Consider the following 12,404-nt stretch of genomic DNA (forward strand, 5'->3'; position numbering starts at 1 on the left):
GACTTCTCGAGTGAGATGGCAGTCAAGGCATCAGCTCTATGCCTTAGTTGTAAAATGTCTGCTTCGATGACACGAGTATCCTTTGAGCAGCCCGTGATGATTCTTGCTGCTTCATTCTGCTTTCTTTCCAGTTTCTGCAAGTTGGAAGGTTTGACAAGAGGCATGTAGGCAGAGGCACAATAGTCGATAGCTGACGGAAAAGTGGCATAATATACTGGCTTTATGCATTCCCTTGAGGCACCACAGGTGGTGCCTGTAAGGCCTTTCAATGGTCAAAGTCTGCTTGACAGTTTTAGGTCAAGGTTTTGGATGTGGGCGTTGGAGGATAGAGTATGATCCAGTGTGACCCCAAGTAAGGTGGGGTTGGAGTTGAAGGTGATGGGGGAGCCTTTTAGCAAGAGTGCTGGTTTTCGCTTGGCCTCGTGGGTGCTGGTGGTGAAGAGGGTGCACTCTGTTTTCTATGTACTGATCTCCGTCTTGTTTTGCTTTGCCCACTGCTCAAGTGAGTTTATGGCTGCTTGGACACTGATTTATGTCTTCGTTGGACCTTAACTTGTGAAAGCCCAATTGATTGTTGCTCAGCAAGTTGTTGCTCTCCAGAAAGTACATCAGGCGGGTCTTGATGGGGGTCTCCATCAGCTTAGCAAGGCAGCTGGTGAGACTGATGGCGCGGTAGGACCCAATCTTGTCTGCAGGCTTATTCTTCTTGGGTATCGGTATGATTTTGGCACATCGCCAGCTGTTTGGGACAATGGCCATTTCCCAAGGTTGACACCAATGGAAACAATTAGGTTGCTGGGACACTTGGACTAACTTTAAACCTTTGAACATCTAGTAATATAGAAAGCAAAAGAGACAGAAGTAGTCCAAGACTATCTTGCTTATAGAACTTGAACAGATAGGTTACAGGATAAGACCAGGATAGTATAGTTGTTTTTTTGAGAATGTCCAAGTAGAGAAATGAGTGGCAAACCATTGTTGAAGTCTGTTTCAGATAGGCATTTAAAGAAGAAACCTATTGCATTTATTTTCAATTAAAGAAAAACATTGTGTTTAAATGTAGGTATTTTTACACAACCTCGAGACACAATTTGGATCATGTTGAAGACAGGCTTCTGACCCTCCCTGTCAGGGCCACCCAGGCTGAGAGGGATGAATCCCAGCTGAAAGATTGAGACACTTGATAAAAATTTTCTTTTCATTCGGGAATCGAATTCAGATCTCCTGCATACGATAGGGAAGTGCCTAACTGCAACACCACAGATGCTGTTAGGAAATGAGTGGAGGGGTGATATCTTGGAGAAGGTGCTTTTCTCAAAGAAGAAACATGCTACAACTGCAACAGTGTACCTTTTAATATCAATAGGGATGCAGACTCAATAAAAGATCCCAGGAAACATATTGAAAGAGATGTGAAACTGTTTAACACCCCCCCCCCCTCCTCCCCTCCCTATAATTTGCCAATAACCAAGAAAGATGCAGATCCAGCCAAAGCCTTTCCTAGTAAACATGGTGATAATTACTAATAATTGTAAATGACGATATTGACTTTGTCAAAGGTAAACTTGTGAAAAAAGATGTTCACCCTTTCAGAGTGTAGTGAACTTGTGAATATGAAAGCTGACCGTGTAAAAGACAACTTTAAATCTGTGAAAAAAAGATGCTAACATTGTAGTCTGACATAAGTAAACCATTGGTGAGGGTCCATTTGGTTCTTTGAGAATGATTATATTTATTTGTGTTGCAACACGCGGGAATTAGGTGCTTGAGAGTTTTTGGACTTTTGGAGTTATTGGTATAATCTTAATTCCTGATAATTTGCCTTGATTTTGATGAAAAAATGTCGAACGTTCAAGTTGAGATATTTGTGATTGAAGAAGGTGGGGGTCGCCTGGTGTCAGAGGTAAAATTAGCGAGAAAATGGCTGTCGAAGTTAGGTGACTTCCTACGCTTTGGAAACTGCAAATTTACATTTTTTGTTTCTTTGTTCAACATTTTTTCAATAAAAGTCAAGCAGGAATGTGTATTAAAATGGACAAAAGTTGTTGTTCCAAAAAAGAAAAATTAAGTTAAAAATGCTCAATGAATAGTAAATGTTGTTTTTTTCGATTTCATTGTTTTGATGAGCGCCTGATTTTACCACGATGCAATACATTTGTTGTTTATTCTGAGCACTTTCTTCACTATCTGATGTGTTGCATTATTTTTTTCCTGTTCTCAATAGCTATGATCTTGTGGATGGTGCAGATCCCCCGCCATATACAGAACATGGATCCAACAGCCACAATGGAAACCCAAATCAAGGAGGTGTGTCGTTTGAGTTCTTTATTTTTTGCATTTTGAAGATAACTAAAAGTCTTGACTGTTCCTTTATTCATCTCATGTGATTCTTGCCACTTCACCGTAATTATGACCATTAGTGCTACCTACTAGTAGAATCATGTTGGCCACCATATTAATTGGTTTGTGAGTTGGCTTACACTTGGTGACCACACTGGCTAAAATGAACTTTTACAGGTTCTGTATAATCCGGTTATTTTGACATGCTTTGGGAAGTGGATTTGATATCGATATATAAAAACATCAATAAATGAAGATATAAAGCCAAAGATGAAAAAACAAGGGGAGGTAAGCAGTAAAAAGACAACACTACTTTTTTAAGCTGGTTGCTTCCCTTGATTCTTACACAATTACACAGTGAAACTAACAAGAGGCTGAAGGGGCGCACACTACTCATCAGTGAAAACTTTGTTGTAGCATCCTTGTAAGGCCCGTTTATGGCAGCTTTTTTGTTGGGGAAAATGGAAAGGCGAGGCACTGACTCACTGACCGTGGCACTTGCCAGCGATAGACTGAGAATGGGATGGGAAAGGGGAGTCGGAGATCGGGAGTGGGGGTAGGGAGGTGATGCCCAGCGCGCGAGATGCTCACGTAGGTTAGGCACTGTACTGTGTTGGAGACTACACTGTGTAGGCTCTACATGACCTACTAAAGCCTGGTGTGTCAAATAGGCTACTTGGCGAGTACGCAGACTTAATGAAGAACTAATGCGTTGACCGTTAACTTGGCTTCTTCCCAATTTATGTTCGTAGGTTATGCCAGGTACCCAGGAAGCATGTCGATAAAGCAGAGTGGGCCCCCAAAAAAAATCGATATAAGAGAAATTGTTTAGTGAAGATAATGAAGGAAAAATTTTGTAATTGGAAAATATGTCGATTTGTCAAAATGTCAATACATAGGCTGTCAATATAAGTGGATTATACTGTATAGAGAAACTCTAACTTCCAAGTTCATACTGCTCTATATTTTGACTATTTTTGCCATAGCATCTTCTCTATCTCTGGTGGCCATTTGACAGAGTAAACCGTTTCAGACTGTGGAAGACACTTGAAAAGTATGGTGTAAGAGGACGACTGTAAGACAATGTTAGAGCTCTATATGCCAACAGTAGAAGCTCAGTAATAACAAAGGAAGGCAATACAAGACTGGTTGAAAGTTAAATCTTGAGTATGACAGGGATGAGTTTTATCTACCCTCCTTTTTATAATATACATGGACACAATAATGCAAGATGCAAACCAAAGCCCACAAAGCCTAAATTAACTTCTGTTTGCAAATGACCAATGTCTTATTCATTCAAACCAACAAAGTATTCAAAATCACACTACCCAACTGCGAGAAATTTGACATGAGAATGAGCTAGAGTTGGGGCGAGTGGACGGACGGCTTAGTTACTTGCTTACTCAGTCAGAGCGAGCGGGTAACGGACGGCCTTGGGAGCGGACTGTGAGCCTCAAGACAGTTGGTTTTATGGGTCCGCTCCACAGTTTTACTCTCTCAGCGAGTGGACTGCGGACCTCAAGCAAAGATAGTATACTCTGCGGTATAGTATCTTTGCCTCAAGTCGGTTCGTTTCTTGGGCCCGCTCCACAATTGGTCGCTCTTAAGCACAAGGGGGCTGTCCCAAAAAATGCTGTTTTGAGAAAATCGAAAGTAAAGTTTTTGCCCCTTGTTCAGTTTCTTTAAAACTGGGGAGGGGGGGTAGAGAAATTTCCGCCTTGAACGCCTAGCTACATTATGGGGCAGGAGGGAGATTTTTTTGGGGGTGGGGGTTGGAAGAGTATAAGTAGTATCCAATGGAAGGAGTCGCTCCCCGTCTGTCCACCCGCTCGCCGTCCGCCCGCTCGCCGCTTGCCACTGGCTTGAATGCATGGAGTCATGGAGTCTCTCCATCCGCCCGTTGGCCTGCTTGCTAAAGGAACTGTTTTCTCTGTCCGATGTGTAGCGAGTAGGGAGTAGCTAACGAATCTTCACAAGTGGACGGCTCATAACCCGTCCACTCGTTTGCGGGTAGTTCCAGCGAACCGTTCGCTACTCTTGGACGCTGATTTAGTGAGCCCGACCCAACTCTAGAATTAGCACATCAAAACAAAAGTTATGAAAGTCAGCTGAAACCATAATCCCCTGAACATTCATGTCAGTAGTAAAAAGCTAAAACAGGTCCAGGAGTTTAAATATCTTGGCAACACTTTTTAAAAAAATGGGTCCATAGACAGAGAAATGTAAACTCAAAAAGCTAACACCATCACCTACCAGCTCTCACGCTTCTATCTCAACAAAATATGTCCATGGACACAAAGAGACAGCTTCTCACTTCAATATTTATACCAACATTATGGTACAAGAGCCATACCTAGATATTACATAAAACCCGTGAAAGTAAAATCACTGCCTGTGAGATGAATTGTCTCTGCAAAACCCTTAACATCACAAGAAGAGACAGGCGGAGAAATGAAGAAGTAAGAACAATTATAGGCACGGAGTCCTGCTTGCATTTCATAGAAAAACACAGAATAAAATGGTTTGGCCACATGGTACGAATGTCATCTAGCCAGCCAGCCTCTAGAGCCAATAGTAATCAGGCTATGAAGGAAGCGGTAGGCCACGCACAAGATGGATTGAGGGAGTTAGGAAACCCTGAGAAATTATAACATCCCAATTGAAAGAGCTGCAGAGTTGTCTTTCCTTAGAAAAATGCGGCTACAGAGGATGAAAAAGTATGAGTAAATATCGACTTTGTAAGATGTGTCTCTTACTCATGACTGGGGCCTTCGCTGTGGCCCTTTTGGTTTATTTGGTGCTTTTTTACTTAATTGTGCTGGGTAGTGATGAACACCTTTTCTGCTAGTTTAGTAAATCCAGATGTCTTCATGATTTATAACACATTTATAAAGGGAACACATTTATAAAGTGGGAATTTTTATTTAGTGTTTGTCTTCTGTTAGTGTTAGCGGATCTACAGTGCTGCCATAATTTTTTTCATGTGGCTAGTTTTTGCTTTTTATGAAGTATTTACCAAATCAGGTTTGAGTGGTTGGATAGTCACAGTGCAGAATTGGCAAAACTCTGTTAAGGAACTACTATCAATGTTGCTATCATACAGTCTACCATGTACATAGTGAAGACAAACATGATGAAAAATGCAAATAGTGAACATATTTTCTGGTCCGATTTTTTAAAAGATATTCTTTGTATTTAAAATGTGCTCCTAACAAAAAAAAAGGGGGCATCAGCAAGGCTAAATCTAATTAAACTTAACCCAAATTCAATTTACTGAAGTAGTTTGGGAGAGAGAGTGAAAGAGAGTGAAAGAGAGAGAGAGAGAGAGAGAGAGAGAGAGAGAGAGAGAGAGAGAGAGAGAGGGGAGAAAGAGAGTTTCCTTAATATCGTTATTCTTGTTGTTTTTATTTCCGTGTGTATTATTATTGTCTTTTTAAAATTTCTGTGTGTATTGTTATTGTTGTTTTATTTACGTATCATTATTGTTGATTTTTTTTTTGTGTATGTATTATTATTGTTGTTTTATTTCCGTGCTTATTATTATTGTTGTTGTTTTTATTTACATATTGTTATCCTTTTTGCTTTTATTTCTGTATGTATTGCTATTGTTCCTGTTTTTATTTCCAGGTGAGGTGACCAGCAGTGTCAGCGCCGAGCAGTATGACAACGTGGAAGTGCCGCGTGCAAGTGCGTCCAGTAATAGTGAGCCAATCTACGAGCTTTCCTCCAGAGTCCAGTACCAGGGACAGGAGAACGTGTATGTCGAACCGACCGAAAGCAGCATGGATGAGCCACCAGAATACGAGTTTGTGTCTCCCGCCAACAATTCCTCAACAATGTACGACAACTACCCTCCTCCACCTCCATATGAGAACCTTCAAAATCTCATTCCAATGCTGCCCACTCGTACCAGAGGCCACACTCGCAGAGGTCGTCTTGGTCCCCTCTAATATCCTGGTGCTTCCTCGGGACGCAGAACTTTAGAGCCCAATCTTGTAATTATGATTTTCACTTGGTTGTGCTGTACTTTCCAAGGTAGAAGTAAAGTGTATGTGTGTGTGCCTGGTGAAAGGTACAAAATGATGCATTTGGAAGAATCCCATTTTTTTTTGCATTTTCATGTAAAGGGATCATTTCTGAACAATATGCTTTTTGAATTTGTAAGATATCTTGAGTAGTTATTGAGATAATGGTGATTTTGTAAGGCAGGGTATGGAAACAAAGTTTTGAGAAGAACGGCTTCAAAGTTTCCCCTTTGTTTCTGCTTCATATAGATAGAGGACCTGACAACACATTCGCTACTCACAAACCAACTTTATAAAGCTGCTAAGATAAAAGAACAGCTTCAAAATGTTTATATTACGTCTTCAAAACAAATTCGCCACCACCTTGAGCACAAATTTTCAAGAAATTAGATCTAGGTTTGCGCAGGGAAGAAATATGCGATACAACTTGCTCTCCAAAAAACTGAAAGGGTGTGGATGCGCAAAGCTTCACTTTGTTTACGCGTTCCACATATTCATGCGCAGTCCTCGCCACTAGAGAGGGGAGAGAATGACCTAAATTTTGGTATGCATTGTGATTGGGTCGACTTTATGAATGGGCAAAAGAAACCATCTGCGGTATGTACTCGGAAAACCAATTTTGTGGGTGGCTGGCGGGTGCTCTAATGTGGTTCGCTTCTTCTTCCCTATCAAACATCTATCATCCTTATCTCCCCTTCTTCTTTTTTATGTTTGTTACCCTCTTGTAACACCTCTAATCTTCTGGCGTTCAAATGACCTTATGCAGTTGCGAGCGCCGTAAAACCTCTACTAAATCTAAAAACAAATTTTCTCACACAGTTTTTGGGATTATGGAGTATACCTCGTGTTATAAAACATCTTTAAAAATGTATTTTAAAGCAAAATTAAACTCAAGTCCTTGTAAATATCGATATATTGATTGCTTAAGAATCCATTTTTAATGGAACTTAGTTTTTGTCAAAAATTCTATTTTTGACCTTCAAAGCCTGATATCTCAGTTCGAACAAATGCGTGTTTTGGTACCTTTCCCAAGGCACGCTCACATATTCCCCCCCTCCCCTCATGCCTTCACTCATCACAACAATCATAGCTTTCTGTTCTTTTGTGCATGAGAGACATGCACAAATCGTGTGAGATGACTGGTCACTATTTTATTTACCTAATCTGGAACAAAGTGACAATGGACGATGACTTGAACCTACGACAGAAGCGTCGCTCGCAGAGTGGCGGGGGACCCAGTGTTTGTTTTACCATTGCACTGAGTCTCCATCGTCTTACATTCGTTATTTTCCCCTTACACAAAATAAACGCTACAACAACAAAAAACAAACCAACAAAACAGCAACAACAAAAAAAACTCCCTTCTTACACCCTTTCCACCCTCCTTTTTCAAAGTCGCCTTATGGCAGTCCAAAGCCTGAGATCAGCCCCGGTTTGGACCTCAGAAGCAAATACTTTGCTTTCTTCATTTTGATCGGTCCTGCCTAAGACTGCCACCTGTTTTATACGGCCACTTTTCTCTTTGACAATGGGTGGCTGTTTTACGCAGGTTAGACTAGTTTATTTCGATTTTCTCCCATATCATAAGTACTAAAATGGTTTACTCAACAGGTTTTCTATAATACATTTTAAATTTATTTTTATTTCATCTCCTGTTTTATCACAGTTCTGATGAAGATTTGCTTTATGAATACCATGCTGGGCGTGGGTTTTGACTAATTGCTTGTATGATTGTTTGGAAGCTGAAACTTTTAGATTTTTCAAACTCATCTTGAAAGTTTGTTGTTTACCAATTGCAATACAAATCTTTTCCGTGCTGTGATTTATTGTTGTTGAAAATTTACCTTTAAAATTGTACAATTAATTGTTAACATACCATACATTATGATCAAATATTCTTACGTAATAAAAATATGAAGGTTTCCAGTTCAAACCCTACCAGGATCTGATGTTTTCTCATCCTTCCTGGCATGTTTTGTTCTCTCAATCAGTTGTCTTGATGGAAGCCTATATATGACTTACATTGTTTTGAGCAACAGTTTCAAAATTCTCCTATTAAAATGTCTTAATTGTGTGAACTACCTATTCATTTAATTATTTGTCATTTGTTAAACTTTTCCTTGTGTCCAAATTTGTTTTTGGACTGATGATTGTTTAACTATATATTTACTTTGTTACTAAGTGACCTTCAGAGTACTTACTGACCACCTTCATATTTACTAACTTATTGACTGACCAAACGATAGAGGCCCAGCCACGGTAGCCACTTACTTGTTCTGTTACATATTTGCTTACTCAGCTTCTTTATTGCATGTATCAAAATCTCTCCCTTAGGATTAAGGCTGTGGCTTTCTTTCTTCATCAATCATCTTCCATCTCTTTCATCTTCATGTGTGTTTCATTGCTAAACGTGTCGCAGTGTTGTGAAATTGGCACTCATCTAAATAATGAAAACAAACCATCCATGTTCACTTTTTTTCGAATTTTTTATTTTGGACTTTTTAATATCTATTTGAAAACATATATGAGGCATCGTGGTCAAATCAGGCGCTCGTCGAAATAACCACATTAGAGAAACAGGCATTTTTCTGCCAGTTTGGCAATATTTATTGAATTTATGTTTTTTGGCTCAACCCCTTTTATGTCCTTATAAAAACACATTCCCATGTGAATTTTACAGAAAAACATTGATTAAAGGTACAAAATCAGTAATTTTTCTGTTGTCATGGACTCTTTAGCTATTGGAGTTACCGAACTTTGGCGTCCCTTTTCTCGCTAATTTCACAACTGAAACCAGGTGACCTCACCACTTTTGATCGCAACTATCTTGACTTCTATTCAAGATATATGAGTATTTTTTCCTTGAAAGCAAGGCAAATGGATAAGCTTTCAGATGATACCAATATCTCCAAATGCCGAAAAATTGACAAGCGTCCGATTCCACCGCGTCGCAACACATATTTATGTGTGAATCTTTTTGGAAAACTGTTGATTTAAGTTTAAGCCAAAAAAAAAGTAAATTTTCAGTTTCAAAGGTCACTCAAGCTTTGGGAATCGCAAAAAAATTTAGAGGCCATTTTCTCCTTAATTTTACCTCGGACAATAGGTGACCACAACCTCCTGCAATGCGACGGTTCAGTTCAAGAAACGTGTATGACACACTTTTCTAAAATCAACTTTTTTTGTTTTTTCATGGCCGCAGATCTTTCTTTGTCACATATCATTTTGATGTGAGGATTGGACTGTAAATAAGCCATACTGGTTTCTGGAACTGAAACGTTGAACTGCAAATATATCTCGACTTCTATTCAAGATAGATGGATATTTGTTTCATCAAAAGCAAGGCAAATGAACAAGCTTTAAGACTATAGCTATAACTGTATTTGCAGAAAATTGACGAGTGATGATTTCACTGTGTCATGAGATATATTTTTCCTTGTAGTCATTTAGTTAAGAAGTACTAGTATTACAAAATGGAATGTTTCATGGCTAGAGTTGTAACTTTTTAAAAAACATTGTGTAACAACTTACCCATTTGAATATTGCCAATCTGAGTTTTAGCACTTTTTCTGTAAGCAGTGTTAGATAATTCTCAAATGTTGAACCACATTAAAATTATACATATATGTTCTGGACAATGTATATTTTTATGCTCAACTGAAAATTTTTTCCATAACTCTGTTCCTTTTAAATGTTTTCAATTCTACCAAGTAATAATACATTCCTGCTCAAAATGTGATTAATTTGTAAATGTTTTACACACTCATTGGTGCAAATGTCATCATAAGTAGGTGGATTGCTTCGACCCTGCTCTGTATGGGCCAACATACGCTAAGAGGGATATAGTTTCCCAGTAGAAGAATGGAGATGCTCTATAAAATAAACTTCATTGCCCAGAAATTTAACTTACATCTTTTGTGTCAGACTTTGAAGAGCCTAGCCATACATTACATACACAAAATTTATTCCCATCAGACTTTCCTCCTACTATGCTGTTGTTACCTTTACCTAGAAATTTATATAGCTTAATTATGCGCATTTATATATATATATATATATATATATATATATATATATATATATATTTATATATATATATATTATATATTCATTTTTGTAGTTACTTTGTTACAGTATTCACTCCTAATTTTAGCAATGTATCTATAGCCAGAGGAGTCCTTAGCTTGCCAATGGGTGAGATTTTAAGAAAGATGAAGATGCGAGTAACTGATGAAATTTTTTAGGACATGGCCAAAAGTGATAATGCCTTCATTCTGATAATGTATTTACTTAGTATAACGTAAAATAGATAAATTCTGGACAATTTTAAAACAAAAAGCCGAATAAGTCATTATCCACCTTTAAGGATGTTTGAGTGGGTGGTTGGTGGGTGCTCTGATGTGTTTAGCTCCTTTGCTATCAAACCTCTGTTGTCCTTATCTCTCCTCTTTTTATTATTTTATTTGTATGTTACTATATATAGTTAGTAGCACCACTAATCTTCAGCGCTTATCTATTATATATTTGACAACTTGTAAACACATACATGTGTCACTTTTCCCATAAAACTACGACAGCTACAGAGTTGAAAGTTGGCAAGTACCTGCAAAAAGATACCTAAGTCCCCATGACGGATTTCCTGAATTCAGAAAGATATATTTGACAAAAAGTTCCCTCCTTCTTTGGCCTTTGTGATTATTCTTCTGTGAAACCGAACAAATCTGTGTAACGGTCAATCACAGCGTAAGTGATATTTCAGGAGGCACATTCTGTTTTGAAAGTACAGATCTAGACCTTCTAATTTTTTGCACCTCTCAAGAAAGGTGTGTTGAAATTGCCATCAGGCTTTACCCTCTTTTTGGTTTGGAACATGTTTAGACTTACAAGTAAACAAGGTAGTTTTGGGAATGTGAGGCTGTCATGTGGATTTTTTGTAACTTTACAACAAGGATGATGTTTGGTCTGGCATAATACTGTCTAAGAACATACAAATTTACACTCTATTTATTCTCAAGAAGTCTGTTCTGAGAGCAACAATCCATAATAATAATAATAGAACTTCTATTTTTGAGAGGACATCTTTGACATGTGTTATAACATGTTAGTCAAGTTTGTGTATTTTTGTTATGAATATTTTATAGTTTTAGAAAACTGCATAATATACATGTGAGGTATCAGGTTGAAACTGGGCGCTTGTCAAAATAATGAAATCCAAGAAACTGGCATTTTCCTGCTGGTTTGGCAATGTTTGTCAAATTTTTTTTTTTGGGGGGGGGGGGGCTCAACACCCTTTTAAATACATTTAAATACACATCTCTGTGTGGATTTTACTGAAAAACATTGGTCGAAGGCACAAAAAATGTAAATTTTCAGTTTCCAAGGACTCTCCTGCTACGGAAGTTCCCAAACTTTGGCGGCTATTTTCTCGCTAAATTTACCACTGAAACCAGGCGGCCCCGCCTCCTTTGATCGCAAATTTCTTGACTTCTTTACAAAGTAGATGGGTATTTTTTTCATTTGAAAGTAAGACAAATGAACAGGCTTTATGATGGTACTAATAACTCCACATACCCAAAATTTGACGAGTGCCTGATTCTACTGTTCCTTGACACATGCTTTTTTAACGAAGTTATATATATATATATGGGACTTTAATTAAAACAACTAGTAGTTACTCTTGAACTTACCCTTAAAGTAGTAACCAGGTGTATGATACTATATGCTTTTTATGAATTGATATAAACCATTGTGCATGTATTATAAATGTGAGGCATCTTGGTGAAATTAGGCGCTTGTCAAAATGATGAAATCGAAGATACTGGCATTTTTCAGATGGTTCGGCGATTTTGTTTGTTTTTACGGCGCTCGCAACTGCATAAGCTCATATGAGCAAGCTTCGACGATTTTTATTGAATTTTTCTTTTTTGGCTCAACTTCGAATTTCTGTGTCAGTTTTCCAGAAAAATGATTATCGAGAAACAAATTTACAGATCTAAATGAACAGACAGGCAGATAAGGGTTGTTGTGTGTTGTAACTGC

The 12,404-nt window shown here is 38.3% G+C and overlaps 1 protein-coding gene across 1 annotated transcript in view; it reads left to right on the forward strand.

Annotated features, from left to right (window-relative positions):
- LOC101862238 overlaps nt 1-7,060 on the forward strand; it is a gene marked incomplete at its 5' end in the record, with an annotated part of 56,770 nt that extends 49,710 nt beyond the window's left edge. The window contains 2 exon segments of the mRNA XM_005090547.2: nt 2,225-2,307; nt 5,968-7,060. Coding sequence (XP_005090604.1) covers nt 2,225-2,307; nt 5,968-6,290 — 406 coding nt within the window. The 3' untranslated portion in view covers nt 6,291-7,060.
- Nucleotides 7,061-12,404: the final 5,344 nt, after the last annotated feature.

The sequence above is a fragment of the Aplysia californica genome, unplaced genomic scaffold (genome assembly GCF_000002075.1).
Source record: "Aplysia californica isolate F4 #8 unplaced genomic scaffold, AplCal3.0 scaffold00019, whole genome shotgun sequence".
In the NCBI taxonomy this organism is placed as follows: domain Eukaryota; kingdom Metazoa; phylum Mollusca; class Gastropoda; order Aplysiida; family Aplysiidae; genus Aplysia; species Aplysia californica.